Genomic DNA, 26,341 nt, shown 5'->3' on the forward strand with positions numbered 1-26,341 from the left:
TTATTAAAAAAATGAATTTATTATTCAAAATTATTTTAACTAGCTCAAGTTTAGTATTTCTGATGGCCTCAGTGGCATAGTGGTCTAAGTAGTTGAACGATTGTAACACTACTCTGTCAACACCGAGGTTGTGAATTCAGATCCCTCAAGTGGCAGGTGCGTTCGACTCCAATCTTAATTCACAAGGATTGTCAGGTTTCCTGCGGAAGGTCGGTGGTTCTCTCCGGGAACTACGTCTTCCTCCACCAATAAAAAGTTACCGCCAAAAAGTTGCAGTTAGTGCTGAAAGTAGCGTTAAACATCAACAATCAATCAGTTTGTCGACCGCATGCATTTCTGAATGATTATCACGATCAACAATTGAATTTTCAAATGAATGTAACGTTGTAAGATAAACGACGTCATAGTTACCACTTTAAGACTTTCGGCTTCTAAAGTCTTGAAAATATAAATCAGTGGTGCTCTCTGGCAAACCCAAACCCCCACTGCTGTTTGATTCTGTTTTTTTATTGTTATGGTGATGGCAGCTCTCGGTTTTGTATATTAATATCTTTATGAACTGATAACATTGGCTCCTCTATTTATCAATAACTGTGCTATCACCATATTTCCTTTAGAATATGCAACCGAAAGTGGTGTCTCCCAAGAATCACAATCCTGGTTAACATCAGATCTTTTGTCTATCAGTAATTTCACTATATTCTTGTTTTCTCTCCTACAAGCAACTATCAAAGGTGTGTTAAGCCCAACATAATCAGTCTGGTTAACATCACATCTGTTGTCTATCAGTAACTTTACTATATGTTCGTGTCCTCCGGAGCAAGCAGCTATCAGGGGTGTTGGTCCCATAAAATCAGCATCGCCAATATCAACATCATTATCTATCAGTAACTTTACTATCTTCTCACTTCCTGCCATACAGGCAGCTGTAATAGGTGTCAATCCCTCTTCGGTGGTCTGATCTATAGCAACTCCCTTGGCTATCAAAATTTGAAATATTTCATAATTTCCGCATTCACATGCTGTCATCAGAGGTGTTACACCAAAGCCATCAGCCTCGTTAATATCAAGTCCCTTATCTACCAATAACTGGAATATCTTTTCATTTTGACTCCAACAAGCAGCTGTCAAATGCGTGACTGGCGTAAAAATAGTCCGGTGAGGATCATATCCTTGATGTAGTAGTAACTCTACTGTCTTCTCATATCCTCCGATGCAAGCAGCTGTAAGAGGTGATTTTGTCTTATCGAAAGGGTTGTTAACATCAACTCCTTGGTCTATAAGTAACTGTACAATGTTATTATGTCCTCTGCTACAAGCAGCGATCAAAGGTGCCTGTCCCGTCATATTATTATCATTAACGTTAACTCCTTTGTCTAGAAGTAAATGTACTATCTTCTCATTTCCTCCTTTACAAGCTGCAGTAAGCGCAGTATGTCGTATACTATCAGTCTGGTTTACATTAACTCCTTGGTTGATAAGTAACTGTACTATTTTCTCATTTCTTCCCAAACTGCAGGTAATTATAAGAGGTGTATCGTTGTTACCATCAGCCTGGTTAACATCAACTCCATTGTCAATCAGTAATTGTACTATTTTCTCACTATTCCCAATACAAGCAGCTGTCAAAGGCGTAACTCCTATATCATCAACCGACCGCGGGTTAACATTCCCTCCTTTGTCTATAAGTAACTGTACTAACTTCTCATTGCCTCCCCTACACGCAGCTGTCAGAGGTGTCTCTCCAATACCACCATCCTGGTAAACATCACATCCTTTGTCTATAAGTAATTGTACGAACTTCTCATCACCTCCCCTTCAAGCAGCTGTCAGAGGTGTTTCTCCAATACCATCAGCCTGGTTAACATCACATCCTTTGTCTATAAGTAATTGTAATATATTGACTTTTCCTCTCCAAAAAGCAGCTGTCAGAGGTGTCCGTCCCATACCATCAGCCTGGCTTACATCACATTCTTTGTCTATAAGTAATTGTATTATCTTTTCATCTCCTCTAATACACGCAACTGTCAGAGGTGTAAATCCTAAACGACTAGTTTGGTTTTTATCACTGTCTTTGTCTATCAGAACCTTTACTATATTTGCATGTCCCCCCATACAAGCAGCTGTCAGAGGTGAATTGAACAAACCACAAAGTGTGATATCAGCTCCTTTTGAAATAAAATATTGAACTATATCATCATATCCTTGGTTGCATGCTGTTATAAAAGGTCCATCAGTCATATCCTCATATTCATATTCCAGACAGTCGTGAGTCGCAACTAAATCATCTTTGTTATATGAATCGGTGAATTTATACATCAAACTGTTTCTCTTGTTTAGTTGTTCCACGAGTAAGCTATCGTCTATAGATTTCAATATTTTGAGAAAAAAAGCTCTAAATTTTTCAAACTTCATCTGTGAATTGTAAAAACACTGATTTAGTTTTCCAAGTTGTAATTCATTTTTGATTCTATCGAAGTATTCCTGTTCATACTTGTTTGTTATCAATATAGTAAATTGTCCATGTTGTTCATCAAAAGATTCTAATTGTGTCCGTTCATTGATAACTCTGATGTCTGAATAACGCAATATACCTGTGACCATTTCATCCTTGTTACCAAAATAACCGCACATAAAATCAAACATTTGGTCATGAATAACTATATACTTGTTTCCTGTTTTTCTTAAATAAGTTCCATCAAGGCTGTCCAAAACTCTCTTTATTTTACTTCTAGACGTACAACGACTTATTCCGCAGATTTCGAACAAATTTTCAATGACATATTTATTATTAGTGTTATTTTCATTATAAATATCAAATAATGACTCTTTAATGATGCCGTTGTAAATAACACATACAAACAGCGCGCAGTATTTGTTTGGATCAATTGATTTTAACTTGTCCCACTCTGTTTGGTATGTTTCGAAAGGACATTGTAAAAAATCTGTCAGATTAAAATTCTGACTATTGGAATACAGATAACACATTAAAGGTGTAAACTGTACATTTTGATCTTTCAACGTTGCTAGTATTTTGATAATATTCGTTTTCAGCATCAGTTTCAATTTGTGTTAATTTTTATTCAAATATTCAGCATCTGAAAAACTAGTTGTGTATTCTCCACAAATATCATCCAGAACAAACATCTGTCTTACGTCCTCTTTATAATGCTGGACTATCTCCTGAATATCTGAACATGGAATTATGCTATATTTCATCTTGTAATGTAGATTTAAAGCAATATGATGCATTAAAAAGCTCTTACCGATGCCAGGTTCACCTACTATTAAGACACTATGTTCTGATGTAATGCTATGTGAAATCATATTTACAGCAGGTGTTTCAACGAACATTTGTCTTTCCTCCTTCCATGATTCTATCTCGACATTATGGGAATCTGAAAATGGAAAAGATGAATTTTTAGCTATATTTAAAGTCAATTTTAATCACGCCTAGTGTTTTATTTCGCGAACTTTCTATTTACAGCTAAAGCCCCCTATATATTTAACTTACTGCCCACTAAATTCATTGTCTGTATAGAAAAAGAGATGGACTCAATACACGCAGTGAATTATATATATGTACTGTTTGGAAACCCGTTAAATAGTGTTTCGGAGCATAATTGTATACCATATGTGTGTTTCAATAAACGAAATGGAAAACATTAACAAAAGTTAGAAATCATAAAGAAAAATGATAAAACAGTTTATTTGTAATGTGAATGAATGTAATGGTTATCAATAGAAGTTTACTTTGTGTTTTCTGATAAGTGTTGTTCAATTCATGGGATAAATATATGTTAAGTAAACGCCATCTTTTCATCACTAAATCGCTTTTTCAGGCATTTTGCTTTTTTCTCTCGTAAAAAGCTGTTGATAGCAAATCCGTGGTTTTAATGTGTACATGGTGGAACTGATTTAGTTACATTGCCGAACGGTTCTGTTTAGATCGTCGTTATTGTAACTTGAATTTCATCTAAGATACTAGGCTTATAATTTGGTACGCCTGGACGCGCGTTTTGTTTACATAATACCCATCAATGACGCTCCACTAGTAAACCAATTTTTATCTGAAACAGTCATTTTGGTCTGATCAGATCTTAAAGATAATGTCCCCTTTTGTTGTTTCAATGCTAAACATATGGAAATTTTATAAATAATCCACAGCCATTCCACTTGTACTGTTATGTATGACAATTTGGTGCTTAATAGATGGAGGAGTATTGCCTGCAGTGTTGGCAATGATTTCCTTACAATAAGTATATAAATAAAGATATTGGTTACAACCAATATAAAAATGAACTTATTCAAGTACACCTTCTAGGGTGCGCTCGACTTTAGTAAATAAACACGAGGTTTTTTTAATTGAAAAGGTTGTTTAGGTCTTTTTGAATGCAATACATGATAGCACATCATGGATAAACAAGTGAGTAATCTATCTTAAAAAAATTTATAACTAAACTATCTGTGATAAAGTCTGTGTGTTTTTTTGCAAAACCTTGGCTTTATTTGCCACCAAATCCTTATTTTCTAGTTATTAATTAAATGCAATGAAATATTTAAAACTATTGCTTTGAACAACGTTTCCCCTCTTCGATATATTTTCAAAATGGCACGTTACTTTTATTCTGTATTTTTACTGTTTGATATTGTAGCAATTTAAAAATTTCGTAAGACACAGGACTACAGATAGGTCATAAACATTAAGAGACTGAAAAATATATTATTACGTCATTTTCAGTTTTCAGTCAATTTATCAACTGCGTTAAATTCAGCACTGTTCATAGAAATCCCTTGTAGTCAGTTAACATCTGTTCAGTCTATGTTCAGCATGTTCAGTATCTGCTATTTACCTGTTCTCATCAACATCATACTGAATTGTCTGAAATGTTACTGAACAGTACTGAATTGACTGTAGGCAAATTGTCTTTTGTCTTATCATTATTGAATTTACCGCAATGGATAAGTCTTAACATGACTGAATAGTATATTGTTAACACTTCTTTGCAGATCTTATTAAGTTCAAATTTACCGTTTCAGACTAAAATTCATTAACTAGTGCTCGTATCAAAGTATCGCAACAGAGGGAAGTCCAAATCAAATAGAAAGAAAAGGGCATTAAAAACCGAAAATGCCGAAAAGTTGTGTCAATAAGGACTAAGCCAATCTATGCCCGGGGGAGAAAAAACCTTAGTGTTTTGAATAATTCCACAGTTTATAGTTGATTTAACGAAAATTAACAAATCAATAATTTCATGTCAGCACAAAAGAACTGAATACTTAGCGGATAATATCCTCTGGGACCAAACGTCTACCAGCATCGACGTCGACACAGTTATTGTTAAAACTTATCAAAGATATTTAGCTTATAATTTGGTACGCATGATGCGCGTATCTTTGATGAGTTTGTGTTCATTTACACAAGACTCGTCAGTTGGAATGTGAAATCAATTAGTAAGTTGAAGATCAATAGAAACCGAAAATTCCGATAAGTTGTGTCAAATAGGACTAAGACAATCTATGCTTACTAAATACGTTTTTTGATTTTGAAACGGTTTGCCAGGAACAGGTGATATCAGTAAAAAAGAGATAAGTTTCCACGTGTTGTCATTTGAAATTTAATTTTTCGTACTTTCGTAATATTGTCTTTGTTCTAAATGCTTTATTTAGATGATGTTCGACAAATATTGCATGCTTGTTCATGACGAGAACAAAATAACAATAAATGCAATAGGTAGGTTCTGTAATTGAGGCCGTCAGGGATGAAGGTTGGAAAAATTTGGACTGCCACTGGAAAAAGAGGTATATTCGAAAAGAACAGAAATGTAGCTCTGCAACACGCCACCTATGGACTCATCAAAGAGTTGATGCAAGGGTTCTTAACGTGCAGAGAGCGTGGCACCCCCTTTACACGAAGCATCGGATTAAACGTTCCCATTCTGACCGGACGTACCTGTGTACTTGTACATCCCGCACAGCCAGATGGACGCCCCACTTTGGCATGGGTTTTACTGCAGGTCGAAAGAAGACCAAGTGTGACCGTATTTTATTTCTGAGAAAATGTATAATGATTATCCACATTAAACTAAAAGATTATCTTTCAAGAATCCACGATCGCCAAAAAAACTACATTTGATAGAGTCAACTGATATGATTTCTTTAACTGACGTTGATATGCTGCATTTGTATGTGATAAGTTATAGATAATGCATATTTTAAAGTTTTTCTTGCCGTATAACACACCGAGGGGTGTTATACAAGAAAAACCTTATAATATATGTATGCATTATTTTTACGGAAGATGCCCAAACACTACGTAATCAATACATTTAACTTAAACTCACCACGACATGGGCATAGACTTAGGCGTTCTCTTACTTCCTCTGAAAATAATGAAAGGTAAATATAAGAATTATTTTAACAAAAACTAAATTGTAACAGAGAGGCGAAAGAAACAAAAGGAATATTGTAAGATTCGAGATTATATGAGAAGCATTACAATCAGGAACGGTATTATGTAATACAAACATCGAAAATGAAAAAAAAACATGATTATGCATCGTCGTGCTTAAGACAAATCGTAATTGAAAGATTAATTATCAGAAAACAGGAAGTGTGTGTCTGACAGATCATAAAAGGGCCCACACGATCACTGCAATACTGTTTACTTTAAGTGTCACACCAACAATTCACCCACTTTCATTTAGAATCTATGCAAAGGTAGCCTACTCTGACAAATAAAATTGTGCATTTGGTGTTGTTGTTGTTTACTTAAACTAGCAAATGAATTATATGAATGTGACGGTTTTTTTTATTGAGAAAGATATATTTTTGAGCCCAAATTTACTTGTTCATGAACTTGCAACACAATTTTAATGTAGATGTGCGCAATAGTATTCTAATTAAGATTTTCAGTAACTCAACATGCTGTTAGGGGAAGTCTCAAACATCATGTGTCACTACAAGACTACAGACATTGTTTGAAAATTGCATGCAGAAAGTTGATACATGTATAATTTGGGTTATTCATGGTTTTCAGGAAGTTGAACTTTAGGTTAAATATTATGAGAACTGTGAAAATTAAAGCAAATTGGTTGAATATATAAGGATTTTGAATTTATGGTCACCTAAATATGGATTGTTTCTGTTCAGTAGTATTTAGAAAAAGAGTGATGAAAAAGTTTAAGTTCATTTTACATTTTGAACAATCAGAATATCGGCTACATCTTAATGTTAACGGTAATGTGTTTATTAAGCCTGTAAATTTAGATATGATGCATGCTAACAACGCCGTATAAAGATTTCTGGATATTGTTTTTATCTGTAATTGCATTGATTCTGTTTTTGATAAGTTAAAACATAACTAAATTTGATGATGCCGCATTTTTGCGCCTGTCCCAAGTCAGGAGCCTCTGGCCTTTGTTAGTCTTGTATGTTTTTTAAATTTTAGTTCATTTATATGTTTTATAGTTTAGTGTGACGTCCATTTTCATTAAAATAGTACATGTTTTTGTTTAGGGGCCAGGATTTTCTTGTTGTGTTGAAGACCCATTGGTGTCCTTCGGCTGTTTTCTGCTCTTTGGTCGGGTTGTTGTCTCTTTGACACATTCCCCATTTCCATTCTCAATTTTATGCTATACAATTATTGGAACTTATGGTCCTACATACTGTCTAAAGTATGTACTTATATTTTGCACTCCACAAGGTCATACTTTTCTCAGAATGTTTATGACGTCAATACACAAATTTCGTAGGATGTGTTCCGATTGATAATTTAGTTTGGAAGAACTTCATTTACTTAATACTTTATTTTTGCTTCCAGGTAACTTTAAGTAACGGCGAGCACTCATAACTGGGTACGAACAGATGAACTAAAAGAAGAACGAACGGACGGACGGACAAATGCAATTTAGCTTCCATTTGTCATTTCAGTGACCAAAATTTAGATTGGTAATTTTGCAGAAGTATATAAATATAATAAAATACATTTCCTAGTAGAAATACAGTTTTTAAACTGAAACTTAGTTTTGAAAAAAGCTCTACATTTATATATCAAAGCTTTGTTACAACCATAAGAAAAACCAATAATATTTTCTGTGGATTCATCAGTATTACTCGTGATGTTTCAATTTTCATGGGTTTCGTAGATGTAGGTAAACATCGAATTTAAATGTCCAATAAAGTATAATTTTTTTTATATGCTTGTATCCAGACTTTTGTAAAACTACGACATCAAATATTCACGGAATAAAAAAAATCTTTGCTTTAAATGAGACAATATTCTAAGGGTAAATAATAATCTGAACTTCCCCTTTAACACAACTGTGGGTGACAAGACGTCAATTTTACCTTAGTTGCATGTATACATAGACATCAATGTCCGGATGAAATGTGTATGTTAAATCTGTGACTTATCTTTTATTGATAGATAATCCTTACGAAAAATCTGTGAATGCTAGCCTGGCAAACGTTCTGCTCTCGTTTAATATACTTATTTGTCTTATTGTTTTTGCAATTATATACCATATTTGCACACTCCTTTCCAATGATAGTTAAGGGTATCCCTCTTGAATGCGTTATTCAATTAACGATTCTAGTAAACATGTTTGATATGTTTGCAACTCGATAAGTAACATAACAAACCTCACTCAATCCGTGATTGATTTATCTAGTTCATTGTTGTGTTCTCGGGATGTAGAGTTAAAGTTTTCTATTTAAGGTGGATAATTGGTACATATTTGATCAGATATAATTTTCATTGACAAAATGTATTTAACCATGCTTTCTTTTCAAAAATTTAATACAAAATATTGGTCACCGTGCTATTTTTCAAGCTACAAGTCATGCAAAATTGCCAATTTTTTTCATAGATTATTAATGAATAAAAAACACTAATGGTGAATAAAAAGAAATCTATGCGATAGAACTTTGAAATAAAATATGAGAAAGTAGAATATATTATCTGCTTTCAGAAAATGAAAAGAAAAATTGTGTTACCGAATTTGTTTTCTTGCTACAAGTAAACAATGAAAGTTTCTTTAATGTTCCTTTTTAAAAGTTTTCCTATTTAAGTTATCTCCCCTTAACTGGCTTAGAAAAATCGATTTAAACAAAAGCAAATATTTAGTATTTGTTGAAACAGTTAAAATAGTGATATACATCAAAATTTGCAGATTTAAACAAAGAACTAGACCGATTGTGTACTGCTATTTTACAATCAATGATGGCGGATCACTGTTAATCTACCTTAACATAAGTCATTTTTCCTGTATTTCATTGAAAACAGACCGAACGCGTAAAATGTCCTGAAAATTACAGTGTTACTATTTTTTTTTTAAAATGGCAATCATTACACTTCTTAATTTTATATTGCACCTTAATGTTTGTTTGTTTATTTTTTTCTTAACCTATGAATTTACCAATGTTTAAGCAACGGCGGTCATCTTGTTTGATAATCATTGAGTAATCAACTGCATTGCATTTTTTAACCATATTTTATACATAAAGTTAGAAGAATGTAGCCATTTTTTATATATATTTTAAAACAATGCTTTTGTTATTTCAAGCTTATTTTTTTCAGAATGTTTGTGACAGAATTATATAAGGTTCAAGCCATCACACTTCTTTTCTTAACAGTATGAAAATAAGCGATTTTACTATAAAATGAATACCAACTTGAGGCCAAAACACAAGTATGCAACAGACTACAGGTCGCCGTACGGCTTCTACAAATAGCACAACCCAAATCGCATAATAGGTGTTCATTTACCCTAAGGATCTATAGAATGTTAAAAAGAAATTCATTTCATTTTTGCCAAGGTTTAATGTCATTCGAAAAGTCATTATAAAGGTCCTACCTTTATGTATCATAAAGCCAAAAGAGCCATATTACTTTTTTTCGAATTTTGAGTTCAGTTTTTAGATTGATTGATTTCGTTTGTCGAATAGTGCTGGCATAGTTAGGGCCACATAAGTACAAACTGATACAGTGGTAGGTGTGGCAAAATTGATCGACCGGGATGATAGGCAGAATTGCAATTACAATTAAACGGTTTGTTAGATAGATGCAGAAATATTGTCTTGAGTATGTCCAACAATGGATCTATGGACTTAATGCATGCTTTGTTTGACGTGCAAAAAGTGTCGCATTCCCCGTATAAGAGACGAACATAAAAATTTATAAACTTCGTGCGTCCGAGGAGCTTTTCGTAGTTTACCATTATCAAGAACTCTCAGACCCAAACATGGGAAATGTTTGAATGAATTTATGTGCGCATTATATATCCTGCAAAGCCATACAGCTTACCATCTTAGGCACGGGTGTTGTTGCTGGATGAGAGAAGTTCAGGGATGCACACATGACTCTGATATACCACCGTTAATATTTCATGCCATGTTACCTTGTTAGCTACTGTAATCATTCCTTAGAATTTAATTGTATATTGTTGTTGTTGACTTTTATTTTTTAATAATATCATTATTTTGTGTTAAATGCGAGTTGTGATTTTATACCTTTGGATCTTTGAATATCTGTGTAACAGATGACCACGGATATGTTCCAATTCTCATAATTATAATCCATGCCTCTTTCACTCAATTGTGACGTCACTGAATGAATGTTTTCATCGGATTAGTATGTGCCTGCGACTACTGCTTTTGATCATCGGCAACATATTTGTTGAGTTTAATGCAATAATAGTTCATGGGACAGTCGGTATTTTATTAGGTACCAATTGTGCATAACTACTGGCCGACTTTTTTAGTTCTTATGTGAATCAAAATTCATACAGAGCCTCCTTTAATTTACTTTCAGATATGTTGATAATGTTCTGTCTTTCAATAACCAACATTTCAACGAGTGTTTATATCTCATGTCTCCCAGTGAACTTGAAATTAAGGATACTACCGAAAGTCCTCGATATTGACATAGATTGACGACTTCTAAGTAGACTCTATGACAAACGTGATGATAACAACTTTCCAATTGTCAACTTCCAATTTCTCAGCAGTAGCATAAACTCTGCTCCATCGTATAGCGTTTACTTATTTCAGTTAATACGTCTCACTTGTGCATGTTCACACTATGCAGACTTCATGAACAGGGGTGTGAAAAAGACACAACATTCGTTTTATATTCTCCATCGCGATTTGATTGACGTTATGATGTGTCGGTGTTTAAACTCACTAGAGACATGTGTTCGTGGTCATAGAACTCTTTATACCAGTAAAGTCGTCTTGTTTGTAATTTTACCGATTGTGACCTATTTCCGATTGTGACATTTTGACTGAATATGAATTCGCATGGCGGGTGATGAATGCATAGCAGGAGATGCTTACCATGTCGACGCACCAAGTCTCGGTACTTTTTGGAGTGCATGCGATTCCCTCAGTTTCTGCTTGTTACCTTCATTTGTCTCCCCTTAAATTTGACCTGACAAATGTCGTGTTTTTATTCTGTTTCATCTAATTGTCAGCAAATTGTACAAGTACGTGCTAAAAAGTCTCTACTGAACCGTAACTAAGGTAAACTAACTTGAAATTCATTAATAATCACAATACAGTATGTGGTTAAAAACACTGTAAAAGTAGGTTTTTAATTCAACTTTTATTTTTGTTATTGCTTTTTATTTTAACTCAGAAATTTAATTGTGTCAATCTAAGTTATATTACTTACCAAACTGTGTCTCGTGATTTTTCAGAGTTTTATCTTGACCCATCACCTTCTGCAAATATACAAAAAAGGATATAGTTTGTGCTTCTACATATATATTATTTTGTCAGATAAGTAGAGTCAGATCCTTGCTACCACTATTTTTTTATACACCTTCAATCGTATCTTAGTGTATCAGATTTTGTGAAATTCATATATAATAATTACACAATGATTCTATGTACCACCAACCGCAGAAATATTCGGAAAATATTTAATCGTATGCATTATCTGATACGTGTGTTTACAACATAAGTACAAACAAAGAGTTACTCCAAGTTTTTGGCGAAGAAAGTTTGGTTTCCAAATATAGAAATAATATGAACAAGATGTAGAAAACAAACAACAAATGCCTTGACTCTAAGGTTTCATATCGTCTCTTTTATACAAAATTCGATAAAAAGTAAAATAGCAAAAATACCAAGGAAAATTCAAAACGGAAAGTCCTTTATCAAATGGCAAAATCAAAAGCTCAAACACATTTATAACATGCTTTGTTCTTAAAATTCATTGTTCAATCATGCATATCGAAAAAAGGTGTTTTATTTGAATTTTTTGTTATTGTTGTTAAGAACATATTACACTCTTCTGATGTTAAAGAACTTTCCAATAATTCAGTCCTCAAATGTCTTATCTTTTTTTATTGTTGCAAGACAGTATTCCTGATCTTGGCCAACGTAATAATTTTTTTCCAGTAACAGTTGAAATTTCCCAATCAACATCCGGTTTGATCTATTGTAAGAATCTTGGCTATTTGTAGTATAATTATAATAGCTAACGTTCATCACCTTATGTAATTACTCCAACTGAATATAAGGGAAAAAATCAAGTTACATAAAAATAAGGAGATGTGGTATGATTACCAATGAGATAACTATCCAAAGTTCAAATGAAGTGGATGTAAGCAATTATAGGCAACCGTACGTATTTTTTTTTTCAAGTTTAAACTAAAACAACTTATTATTTTCATATATATATATATTCATATTCTTGCATTTTAAAGCCGACAATTTGAAAGCAACTAAGCCTAAAGCTAAGTCTTTCTGCATATTTGAATCGTTCCAAATTCTTAAAGGATTGTAACGATTACCGGTATCAGGCACTTGTTGTTCCCCTCATTTCTTTAAATTTTGCAATGTGATTTCAATGAGTTAAAGAATAAATAAAAATTAAATCAGGGACAATTATTACTTAATGTCTTTGTATTCAAGATTAAGTAAACCGTATCAAAACGACACAATTTAAACAGAAACAACAATTTAAATACACATCAACCAATATTTGAACCTTTTCAGTACAGACCAATATTGACACGACAAAGGCAATGTGATGGTTGTCTCTTTCAACCGATGGTTCTGTTATCACATATGAGCATCTGCTTTTACTCCTCATTATTTCGTAAGAGTGAATATTTTTTATAAAGTAGAATTATAGGCAAACTATCAAAATTTTGACAAGCAAATACAACAAAAAATCATAAATTAACAGAAATACCATATTTTATGGGATGTAAAAGGTTTTTAAGCGAATACAAATGTTTTTATATAGCTAATATAGTTAACACAAAGAAATCCGTAGCTACAATTATGAATATTTATGTGAAAATTTCTACTAGCAACTAGTTGTTTTTGATCAAAATAATGGTTATATAAATATAAACGAATATGAAAAAAGTCTTTGTGCAATAAAAACATATGAACAAGATAAAATGAAATCGTAGTGACAGGTATTTCGGCACGACAAATGACCTCCCTCTATCATGTGTCAGTTTTTTTTTTTTCAAAATGCGATAAAGCAATGAGTTCCTGTTTTATTTGTTAGTTATTGACTTCATTTTCCAACTCTCATTGTTGCTTCATACATAATTTATATTTTAGCCAAAAAAATATCGAAAAACCATGATAAAAGAAGGGCGAAAGATACCAGAGGGACATTCAAACTCATAAATCGAAAATAAACTGACAACGCCATAGCTAAAAAAGAAGAAAAAAACAAACAGAAAAATTAGTACACAAAACACAACATAGAAAACTAGAGACTTAGCAACACGAACCCCACTTAAACCATCATTATACTCTTGATTCGTAGGTTTCAAATAATGTTTTCAAAATTCTAACTTACTCTCTGTATTTTAAGAATGTCTTTCTTAAACTGAACTTTTTCATTTTGCAAAATTCTTCCACAATTATCGAGTTCTTTCTTTATCTTAAAGAGGTTATCATCTGTTTCTCTTGCTACAAGCTTTGCATATTCAGCTAAAACATACGTTTGTTGACGAATCTCATTTACCAATTCAAGACCCAGAGCAGTACCATTGAGAAAACTTTGACCTGGATAAAAAAGAAATGAAAAAATTGTCAAAAAAGGAAACCACTTTAAAACTGCAGGTGTTCAAAGCGCTGTTATGAATTAACCTTTATCAGGAATACTCAAACATAAATATTTGAATGTGAGGATTGTATAAATATTTAGAACACTATAAGTCTAATGACCAAAAGGGACATAAAAAGAATCGCCAAATTCATCAAAAGTTAACTTTGCCTGAGGTGTTGCAATCTTAATTTCCTAAAAACAAAAATGTCCCAGTTGTTCAACAAGGAATTTTCTTTAATGTTTATTTTTGGATATATCGGTACCGAAGCACTGACTACTGAGCTAATGATAGCCTTGGTGACTCACAGTTCATAAGCAAAGGTATTGGACCAGTGCTGGTTTACTTACATAATTTACGATTTTAAAATTCCATCTATATTTAATGAAAATTCAGTTTACGATATATACATGTATGTTTAACAGACGTCGAGGCACGGTGTCGTCTGAAATGACAGGACCGTCATATCACAAGAAATAAGTAATAGATAAGATACGTCGTCACATTCAGAATCATACTCACGACGATAACAACAATCTCCGAATACGACCTGTACAATTAAGCTACAATACATTTTGAACTTCAATGACTAGAAACAACACGGTTTAATTCATACATATGAAATAAAAACTTAATTTATTAACTAGTCGTAATTCACATTACCATTTAATTTCCATTTATTTAGCTCTCCCATTACTTGAATTTTATCGGCCTGACTCATAGTGAGATCTGTGACAAGCTTCTCCATAAGCTGGAATGATGTTGAGTACTTTAAAGCATCCCATTTGGTGTAATCGCAATGAGCCCATGGGTTCCGTATTTCTTGTCGTACCTTCATTGAAATTACATAAAATGATTTTTAAGTTTAAACGAAAATGAGTATCATGTTATTTTTCATTAACCAAAGCTTATTCATCGTGATCCTCAGAATCACATCCGTTCCTCATTAATAGCTTTCCCCGAATGCGACTCATCTATAGATTGATTTATGATATATAACGCTAACGATTTGTGCCAGTAGATGAGCAGGAGCAGTTAACTTCTTAGGTGCACCTGATACCACTCATAACCCACCTCAATCCCGGAATTTGATTAGCGAGGCTCTGTTCCTAGCATAAAAAATTTCCAACAGAGTTCGGAGAAAAACGAATGAAATCGACAACTTATGATAATAAATTCATGGTCACTATCACGAGTTTGTTGACTGATACGACGTGTATGTGTCTCATCCTACTAGCGACATGTTTTGCGAAGTCTTAGATCTCGAATAACAGAAAAGTCGTCTGACCCGTTAATTTACCTTTTGTGTCCTATTCATGATTGTGACATTTTATCTGAGTGTGGATTCGTTAGTAGGGTAATGCATGCATATCAGTATACGCATATTCACGCTATCAGTCTCGCTCCTTTTTGTGTGCACGCGTTTCCCTCATTTTTATTTTATACCCCCACCTCATTGATGGGGTATATGGCGAAGCACACGTCTCTTCACCGTTTGGTCTTTCTTTTGTTTTTGACATGGCGTTGTCAGTGAATTTTCGACTTATGAGTTTCAATGTCTCTTTCGCCTCTCTTTTTCAAGAGTGATGCCCCTTATATACCTTAAAAGTAAGAATTGTCTTTGCTTGAAAACTTAAAACAATCATTTGAAATTATGAGACGAATCAGTTTGTTTGTCAATATTCGGTTTGAACTGAACAGTAATAAAACAGAATACCAGTAGTAATTCAAACTAGTTGTTGTCCTCGTAGGCTTATAATTCGGACAGTTTGATCAGTAAACTACTCACACGAGTAACTCTTTTTTGAATTTCAATGTTTTTCCTATTGATCTCCTGACATTAATCAAGCATGTCAAATATAAGGTTTCGCGAAATTTCATAAGGCTAATTTTGCTTTTAAAGGAAAGCCAAGTACACATACGATATATACATGTATTTCTTTTCTCTGATGGTGTCATTTCTCTTTTCGTTGTGCATTTAATGTTAAACATTAATTGGTATATCGATCTTTTAAAACAAACTCTCGTTTTACAATAAGTACAACGGTAATTTCATATCATCAGTTCGACTTTTAGGTTTTGGATTTTCAAATATATTTGGCCTTGAGCATCCGGTACTGTAAAATTGGTGCTTTTGATGTTTTTGCCATACCCCTGTTTGGTCCCTATGATAGATATAAATGATTTAAACATCGCTTTTTTATATTCTTTTAAGTAAAGGCAAGCCATCAGTTTAAGCAGATATTTTACGTACATCTTCGGCATCTGACTTTACAACTAGAGTGAACTGGTCAATGTTAATGATCAATCCCAGCAAAGCGGAGGAGTCACATGTTTCATCAAAGCCTGTATAATGTGCCATGTGTGTCTGTAGAAAAAGCTTGGATAAATCAACAGCATTCTTGATCGTGTAGTCGTAGTTTGCCTTTTTATAACCATGTTTTGCTTTGTTGTTGTTGACATTCTCATAATTCAAGTAGGTATTTGTCGGTTGATATTGCTTTAAATGGTTTGGATATATTTGTGCATCAATCTTATGATTACAAGATAACTGATTATAAAAGCTTGTTAAAATATGAACTACATAGTTTCTCAATGCTGGTGCTATGACACTGTTAAGGCATATTCCAACAACTAACCATCTTTTTTGGTTATCACTCAAGTCTGCTGATTTAACTGTAAATAAGTATAAAAATAACATTGGTTTGTATATTAATCTAATTCCTTATAAAAATAAGATATTTTATGCACTTTAGGTCCTTGATTTGTATATTGGACTTTACTTCAACACGTATATGCTTCTTTATGGAACACCACAGCTGTCTTATGTGGAACTCTGATATTACGTTATGTTGTTCTATTATTACTTGGTGATAGTTTGTCTTTACATAATATGGTTTTGACATTACGTAATGATGTTTTGATATTACATGATATGGTTTCGTATTGACTTGATATAGTTTTGTCATTACTTAATATGGTTTTGTCATTACTCGATGTGGTTTCACCATTATTTAATGTGGTTGTGTCATTAGGCAATGTGGTTTCAACATTACTTGATGTGTATGTGACATAACGTAATGTAGTTGTTTCATTACATGATGTGGTTTTGTTATTTCGTAATGATGATTTGCCACGTCTTTGATATTGATATAGTAGTGTTTTAACGTCCACCAGGAGTGGCATTGACCCAGTGGTTGTAAAACTTCCTGAATGACAATAGGCTTGGGATTTAGCATGCCAGTCGCGCGTGTTTTGCCTACATAAAAATCACAAAAAACATAAAGTGTTAGTTCCTATTTATTTCCGACTTTGGACGATTAAGATCATATAATATATTGTTCTGACGCTTGAATAATTTTTATGTGTGTCATGTCCTCTCAATATCCTTTCTGTTATTTGTGTTGTTATGTTGCTGTATAAAGTAAAACAACAAAAATACCGAACTCCAAGGAAAATTCAAAACGGAAAGTCCCTCAAACACATCAAACGAATGCCTGACTTGGTACAGGCATTTCCTTCTGAAGAAAATTGTGGATTAAACCTGGTTTATCATTGACGTATACCATACATATATGTGACTATCCATGAGATTTCCAGGCTTATGGAGGTACCTAGTCTAAAATTGGCTTACTTGTATTGCATATTTAACCAGTACATACTGAGATAAAACATCCTGCCAAGTTATAATGACAGATTTGTTGAAACAAAAGTGTAATGGGTCTTTTTGTATATGTTACAGGTATTTTCTAAATTTAGAAAAATGATATCATTGAGATGCATATGACAAAAAGGGACAAAACACAACATCTTGCAAAGAAATTAGCTAATGAAATGGTTCGGTAGAATTAATTTATTCTTCAAAAACCAGCTAGGGAAGTTTGAATATATGATATGTTATTTTTAGTGAAACTACCTTAAGTATGTACTCACTCTGTATTTTTAGATAGTAAATTTATGATTATATATTATATATATTTTTTCAAATTGTTAAAGTTCTAACAGAATGCGGTTGAATTTTATAATTTTACAACAGAATATTGTGGAATTCTTTAAAATTGTCTTTCATGACGTTTTAAGAACTGTATAAACTGCACTTTTACTGTTAATTAGTAACGATTTATCCTTTGCGCGTGGACATGTAATGAGTGTTCTACTTCCTTATTTCATTTGCTCACGGCTTTAGGCAAGACTTAGCTAACTCGTTATAACGACTTAGCTAACTCGTTATAACAACTTAGCCAACTCGTTATAACGACTTATAGCTACTTTCTCAATTCCAGGACTTAACCATACCACTTAATATCTTGGTCTTGATTAATTTTCAATTGTCTTCTTATTTATAGATATCTAAATTTCGACTAAGTGCACATTAATTAGAAATAGAAGTTGGAAGATGAAAAATTGCAAAAAAGAATTGAAGATGAAATACTGTTTTTACTGAATTAATTATAGAAATGAACATTGAGTGGGAAACCGCGGCGAGAAGGAGAAGAGACACTTTAGAATATGATGGTTTAAATGAAAAAGATGAATCAAAGAGCTGATAGCTCTGAGGTGGAAGAAGATGCATAAAAGGTAACTTGAATTACCGTGAAAGCAGCCCACATCAACCCAGCCTGCCCTATCCCATTATTGCTTTCGACGTATTTTTTTCTTCCAAAAATAATATTCTTTAATAAAACTCATGTCTCAACCAAAACTGACTATACTAAACTAAAAAATCTACCAATACTGTAGATTCAAATTAAATTTTCTATAATTCCATACATTAATCGTCTCAGCATGGTCAACTTGATGCAAGCATTTATACCAGTAATTGATTAGGTTTCACTTGAAATTTTCTCTGTCAAAGGTAGAAAGTTCACTTTGGGTATTCCAACTTCCTTCGTATAAAAAAAACTGTTCACCATGATTTTAGTCAAGTGTGCTTAAAGTAGGGTTTAACATCAAACACCAATCAGTTAACCATGAATTGTTATATTTGTTCAGTTACTTGTTTTTTTTTTTCTCATTTTAAACATATATTGAAAAATGCTAAAGATATCCATTGCAGATTTGTCTGAGGTCAGGGATTGGATTTTGAGCACTTTTTAACATTTCAAACCCATTCATTTTCTGTATGTGCTTGACCCAAATCGTGAACCACTAATTTGCTGTTGTTAATAATATTTGTTTTTCATCTAACATGTCTAATATTTTTACACAAAAGTACGAGAGTAGGAATGCCCTTTTCCGTCAGGCGTCAAACGGTCATTTTCGGAAAAATTTCGTGAATGATTGACGGCAAATAATTATAAGTTGAACCAATGGCGGATCAAAGGGGAGGATCCGGGGGTTGGAACCCCCCCCCCCCCTTTTTTTTTTGACGATCAATGCATTTGAATGGGACATATAGTTGGAACACCCCCCCCCCCTTTCTCCTGGGTTGGGAACCCCCCTTTTTAAAATGGCTGGATCCGCCCCTAGGTTCCGTACTCGAGGGTGGTAATGGGGGTACCTTCATGACGAATAAAGGTAAAAAGCTGGACTATTTATATGTTAAATCCCGTTTTGGATCACTTAAAACTTTGAAAAGTAAGACAATAAAGGTAATCAATGGGGACATTCCTACAATGACTGACATAAAATATACGTACTTTCGATATGGATTCCGTCAATTGACAATAGTTCGTACATTGATATTTCTGTCAACTGACAGTGCATTGTTTGAAGCGAAAAGCACCAGGAGATTTAAGTGTGCTTTTGACTCTTTATTATCGCAATAACATACTGAAATATTCTAACTTTCGTTTTAAAAACCGCATGTTTTCTAAAACTTGATTATGACTTGATTGCGTTAAAGATCTGAACACAGACGGAACAACTAAATCCGTGTATTTTTGTCAAGGATCATTGAGTTGAAGTCGTACTCTCCGCGAAGATACTTGAAATTAACATAAGATGCATTGTTTTGAATTAATGAAAATTCTGTTTATCATTATTTTGAAACTTTCGGATGCACAATTAAATTTCCCATTTATGCACATGCGCAGATACGAAACCAACGTATTTTGGATTAACCCGAATAATCCAGTTGGTTAATTCCGATTACTCCAACGAGAAACATCAGTGGATAGAGGGCGCTGAATCATTCGACTTAGTTTCGGATTATAATTAAATTAACGCATGTGTAATACCAAATCTACTTTAAAAACATCCGGTTACAAGTAAATAATAAATAACGTACATGTAAGATGAGATGAAATTTTATAATTGACATAATAAAAAGGTAGATATAAGAACATTAAAATATGAGAAATTATAACGCTAACGATAGTGATTGTTTTTCAAGTCTAACTGTACATTTGTTTTATACAATGATGCAGATGCTATTTGACAAACTTGAAACCGATCATGTGTAAACATCGGTGTCAAGATATGGCACGGAAGTTATGAAATAGTAAATCACAGAAAAGGATACGGCAACACTCCTGGTGACGGTTCGATGATTTTACAGCCGGCAGTATAGGATTACAGAAGACTTCAAAGTCTTCTTCCACCAAAAAGGTACAGCAAAGATAAAGATTACGTTTATTTTGACGCATCGCCTTTAATATCTTTGTAACACTGGCAAATGGACGTTGCAAACTTACCTTACTACAAAAATAGATGTTATTGACCAAGATGTACAATGAGCTGAAAAATTTTCTTATCTGCGTCCGATTTCACTTATTTAGATGCAAGCCCGATGAAGCTAGTTTATCTAGGCTTAGCGATATATTCAATTCTAAAATCTCAAAGTTCACACAAATTAAGTTAGACCAAATGGGATCAATGAAAAGATGTGGTTCAAATTCTGCAGTACAAACTACAGCAGCTGGATGTGATAGTTTCATTTTGGATACTTACATCCGCAACCTCCATTGTAAATCTTTAATTTTCAACAACAACCTAAATTATCGTCTACCAAAGGAAGAAACCTCCCAATCACGAGACACCTCTTAAGAACATGGCATTCTTGTGAACATATCACCTTTCAAATAAAAGATGCTTACTTTAATTGGGACACACAAGGTAGAAATCAGAGGGAGAGAATTTTTGGATGCATCAGCTATGTACTCTTAAATGGACCCAATAGTAAATGAGATACATGTAGATGATAAACAGTTTTACCATAAACCAAAAAAAAATTAATCTTGAACTTATACAATTTACAAAACGCAAATATTTATATGTGTAGTCTATACTAGGTGTGTATATTGAATCAGATACACATACCAATATCTCGTGGAAGTTTTGCAGCTATCACATCCACTTCATCTTGTAATTCTTTTGGTATTGAACGTTTTATGCCACATGAAGTCGAAGGTTCTCCATCCATGTTGTGCAAGCAATAACGATGTTGAATATGTCACAACATGGGGTTCTCCTTTGTTATAGATCCTCCATTTCCGTGTCTTTTATTTTTTATTCTACCAAATTTGCGGCTAAATTTTTATTGCCATCCTTCTGAAATTCGAATAAAAGTATACATATAACGTTAGGGTACCCATATTGCACCCATTTTGACAGGTTTTTTTCACCTACTTTTATTAATGATCCAGACAAAAGTTTCCATTATGTGTTTATTTTGTAGATTTATCTTTATTCACTATATAGTTCCACGAATTTAATTTTGAATCCATATTGAATCATAGAAAAATGGGTTTGAACCGACCTCCAAACGATCCATGATTCTGTAATGAGAAGTACCCAATTTACATCCATGTTTAAATTCACATCCTTGAAAATCGAACAACAGATGTTTTGTTTTATGTCTTCATATATTTAGAACAATTTGACCATTAGTCCATGCTTACTATTAATTTTTTAAGAAATGGATGCTTTTAACATATTTTATTTGCTCATGTTTAAAAGATGGCGACGTTTCCGTAGATTTCACTTTTTCAAGTGAATACTTCATCTGTTGATATATATGCTGTGAACGTTGTGTGTATATTTAAATATATTTACCTATGTTAAAAGATGTGCATTATGTTAAATAAAAAAAAAATAGAAATTGTTTAGTCTCTAAGAAAACTTGTAAGATTTCCTCTGCTATTTTTGCTAAATAAGTACAATTTGGGTACTTTGACGTTATAGTTTTTCGTTGAATCATTACAACGTTCTCTCTTATGGTCATAGTTAACCCATTGTTAAAATATGCAGTTGAAAATATGATAATATAAAATGCTTCGCTGAGCGCAACCTGATACGACCGCAGAGGTCGAACCCTGAACAGTTGGGGCAAGTTTGGACACAATATTCAAGCTTGATACTGTCTGAATTTGGATTGTGATCAAATTTTTGACATAATATATATTTCTGACACAAATAAGATGTGGTCAAAGATCTTAAAATTTTGAAATGGGACATTTAACTTACCTAGAATGGTCTGATATCCAAAATCTAACAACATGGTTAGATTCAGCATATAAAAAAACACCAAAAATTTAATTTTAGTTGAAATCAAACAAAGTTTAATTTTGGACCCTTCAAACCTTAATATAGACTAATTTGAAAACAGGGCCCAAAATAAAAAATCTAAACGCACAATAAGATTCAGCAAATTATACAGCCGCAATAATTCAGTTTTTTATGAAATCAAACAAAAAGTTTAATTTTGGACCCTTTGACATCAATGTAGACCAATTTAAAAATGGGGCCCAATATCCAAAATAGTAATACAAGGTTAGAACCCCAAAAATTAAAGACTTTAAATTAGTCCCATTGAAATTGGTTAAAAGATTTCTTGCTATTGCGCAATACTGTGCTGTTGCGCAATACTATGCTATTGCGCAATACTGTGCAATTGAAGATTTCTTGCTATTGTGCAATACTGTGTAGTTGACGATTTCTTTCTATTACGCAATATCACAGCGCACTACTGAGCTATTGTGCAATACTGTGCTATTGCGCAATACTGTGTTGTTCAATACTTTGCTATTGCGCAATACTGTGCAATTGAAGATTTCTTGCTATTGCGCAATACTGTGCTATTGAGGATTTCTTGCTATTGCACAATACTGTACTATTGTTCAATACTGTGCTATTGCGCAATACTATGCAACTGAAGATTTCTTGCTATTGCGCAATATTGTTCTATTGCGCAATACTGTGCTGTTGAGCATTACTGTGCTATTGCGCAATACTGTGCTATTGCGCAATACTGTGCAATTGAAGATTTCTTGCTATTGTGCAATACTGTGCTATTGTGCAATACTGTGCAATTGTAGATTTCTTCTTGAAGCTTTTCAAAAAATTTGAAATATCAAAAATTTTGAAGAAAAAAAATTATAAACCATCCAAAAAAATTGGAAAAAAAAATCCCCCCAAACTGCCCCCCCCCCCCCCCCTTTGGAGTAATTACCCCCCAAACTCAATCCATGCCTTCCCTTTGTGGTATGGAACCTTGTAGTACAATTCTAGAGAGATCCATACACTTAAACACAAGTTATTGTCCGGAAACTAGAAAAATGCTTGTTTTTGATCCCTTTTTTGCCCCTAATTCCTGAACGTTTTAGGGCAACTACCCCCAAACTCAATCCCAGCCTTCCCTTTGTGATATGGAACCTTGTGGTACAATTTCAAAGAGATCCATACACTTACACACTAGTTATTGTCCGGAAACTACAAAAATGCTTGTTTTTGGTCCCTTTTTTGCCCCTTATTCCTAAACTGTTGGTACCATAATTCCCAAAATCAATCCCAACTTTCCTTTTGTGGTATTGAACCTTCTGGTAAAATTTCATAGAGATTCATTCACTTAAACTAAAGTTATTGTCCGGAAACCAAATGTGTCTTCAGACGACGACGCTGACGCCGCCGACGACGACATGATAGCATTATACGAACGCAAAAAAAAATTTGCGTTCGTATAATAATGGGTTAAATATTTCTATTTCAAAATTCAGTCATAAAAGTGTTTTGCTATTTTTCATTTTTCCCGGCTTGCATAGAAACAATATATTTCAAAACACAAAACCTTGATTAAAAGTATAAATCATAAAATTATTTTTCTTAAAAACATTTTTAAGAAAATGTTCAATTCAGCTTCAGTTGTCTTGTTTTTGACGTAAACTTAAATGATTGAAAATAACATGGCAAATTAAAAAGATGAAATCAATCAAAAGTCTTCCAAGCATTTCACAGAAAATAAACGACTGGGTGACATGTATAAGGAGTTCTTTTGAGTGTTGAAATTCTCCTTTCACTACCGTACTCGTCAAGTACACCATTTGTTCACTTGTGATTTGACAAACATTATGTTATGCTATCATGGCTATCGTTAGCTAAATTGAATGACAATTTCATTTGAACTATTTTGAAACCCGAGTTGAACCACATGATTTATAGAGGAACGCAGATTTGTTTTACTATTTTTTTTTTTGCACTCTTTTTAGGGGTGTGATTGGTGATCTTTTAAACTATGTGGTCGGAAAACAAATTAATAACATAAGTACTTACACAAAATATGTCCATAATGTAACTACGACGCCATTATGTAAACATGACAATATTTAATTTACTTCCTTGACATTTAAAAATAGGATTCGGAATAACCAGAAATAGTAACAATTATGCATTAACACAAATATTCTTATTTAACTGGAAATAAATGAGTATTGCAAGCAATTAAAATGCATCTAAATTCTCATTAATCAACTCCAAGTATCAAGCTAGTCCAAATAATTCTTGCGTCACAAAAAAAAATTAAAATAGCCTTTCAAGACTTCATACGTATGTGGACTATCCGAAATATATGATAAGGTCAATAAAGTTTCGTCACAAATTTTCCCTCTTTTGGCACTTTTGCAACACACCACACACAACCAAACTAATTGTGAAAAGGTTACATTTTTACCTACGCAATATATGAAAAGGAAAACATTTTTATGAAAAGGGTGGGGTAACAGAACCTCAGAGGCACCCCCTATCAATTAAGTATTGAAGTGCTCCCACAATTTGGTACATTAATTTATAATATTTTTATTCTTTTATTTGAATTGTTAATCTTATGTTCCGATCCTCCACTCACATCTTAAAGGGAAAATTGAGTCAGGTTTGTCAGTGTTTGAAACTATTCCACCAGTTTCTCGTAGTTGTTTTTCCATTCTCAATTTTATTACACATTTTATAGTTTATATATTTCCGATCGATTAACATTCCCAAAACTAGCATAGCGTATTAGACATCGCAAGAAATATATCAAATCAGAAATGATATGTAAATCATTAACCTTTGAAACATACAAACATAGTTGTTGGCATGATACGGGTTATGTTCTTCTCATATATTTTATGATGGTATGACGGGAGGGATCGTACTTGATTTTCTGGCCTTCGTTAGTCTAGTATGTTTTTTAATTTTAGTTCATTTATATGTTTTGGAGTTTAGTGTGACGTCCATTTCACTGAACTAGCACACAATTTAATTTAGGGGCCAGCTGAGGACCACCTCCGGGTGCGGGATTTTCTCGCTGCATTGACGACCCATTGGTGGCCTTCGGCTGTTGTCTGCTCTTTGGTCGGGTTGTTGTCTCTTTGACATATTCCCCATTTCCATTCTCCAATTTATAGTGTATACAAAATTCAACCTGAAACATTTTAAGAAAGAAAATAAGAAAGGAAATATACACCAATTACGTTTATATGACATGAAAACCTTTAAAACAAATTCAATGATTTAAGCGGAGCTGCGGGTGCCAAATTCAAGCTAGAATCCTTTTAGCAACTACTACACTAGCCGGCAATTTTCAGATATGCTAATGATGTGGATGCCTTCTTCTACAAATATAAAAATAAAGAAATAAAGTTATTATTCCCAACCATCCACCAAAGATCAAAGAATATTATAATAAGTTAAATCTACAGGATCCTGGACGGTAAGTTGTGCCCTCGATGAACAATACTAAGAATATTCAAAAAGATCATTAACGGCATAGCTAAAATCGATTTTATAAAACAAAAATCAAATATTACCACAGGCAACTCTGTATTATTGGCTCCTGGCTTCAGACAAAAAACTAAATTATGAATTTGGTGAAACATGAATATATTTTCCTCACTACCCAGTTTTCAATGATTAAAAAATGAAAAAGTATACGAAATGCTCAAGGAAATAAATAAAATCGCTAGGTAAAGGTAAGAGGTAAAATATATTTAGTTTAAACATATTTCATATATATCAACAGATAACGTCTCCAGTGAAAAAATCAAGACCTTATGGAAACGTTGCAT

At 33.3% G+C, this 26,341-nt stretch overlaps 2 protein-coding genes across 2 annotated transcripts; both read right to left on the reverse strand.

Moving 5' to 3' along the window:
- LOC127735917 (uncharacterized) lies at window positions 1–24,627 on the reverse strand. The gene is made up of 8 exons (XM_052246356.1): window positions 24,570–24,627; window positions 21,342–21,572; window positions 16,336–16,757; window positions 14,745–14,913; window positions 13,832–14,040; window positions 11,675–11,723; window positions 6,345–6,383; window positions 1–3,398 (listed from the first exon to the last, which is right to left on the reverse strand). Exons 2-8 carry the CDS (start codon window positions 21,442–21,444, stop codon window positions 3,073–3,075), a joined length of 1,317 nt encoding a protein of 438 aa, XP_052102316.1. The 5' UTR covers window positions 21,445–21,572; window positions 24,570–24,627; the 3' UTR covers window positions 1–3,072.
- On the reverse strand, window positions 553–2,241 carry LOC127733731 (ankyrin repeat domain-containing protein 17-like). The gene is made up of 2 exons (XM_052243048.1): window positions 1,851–2,241; window positions 553–1,727 (listed from the first exon to the last, which is right to left on the reverse strand). The coding sequence occupies exons 1-2, from the start codon at window positions 2,239–2,241 to the stop codon at window positions 553–555; spliced, it is 1,566 nt and encodes a 521-aa protein (XP_052099008.1).
- Window positions 24,628–26,341: the final 1,714 nt, after the last annotated feature.

Source organism: Mytilus californianus, unplaced genomic scaffold (assembly GCF_021869535.1).
Source record: "Mytilus californianus isolate M0D057914Y unplaced genomic scaffold, xbMytCali1.0.p SCAF_3, whole genome shotgun sequence".
In the NCBI taxonomy this organism is placed as follows: domain Eukaryota; kingdom Metazoa; phylum Mollusca; class Bivalvia; order Mytilida; family Mytilidae; genus Mytilus; species Mytilus californianus.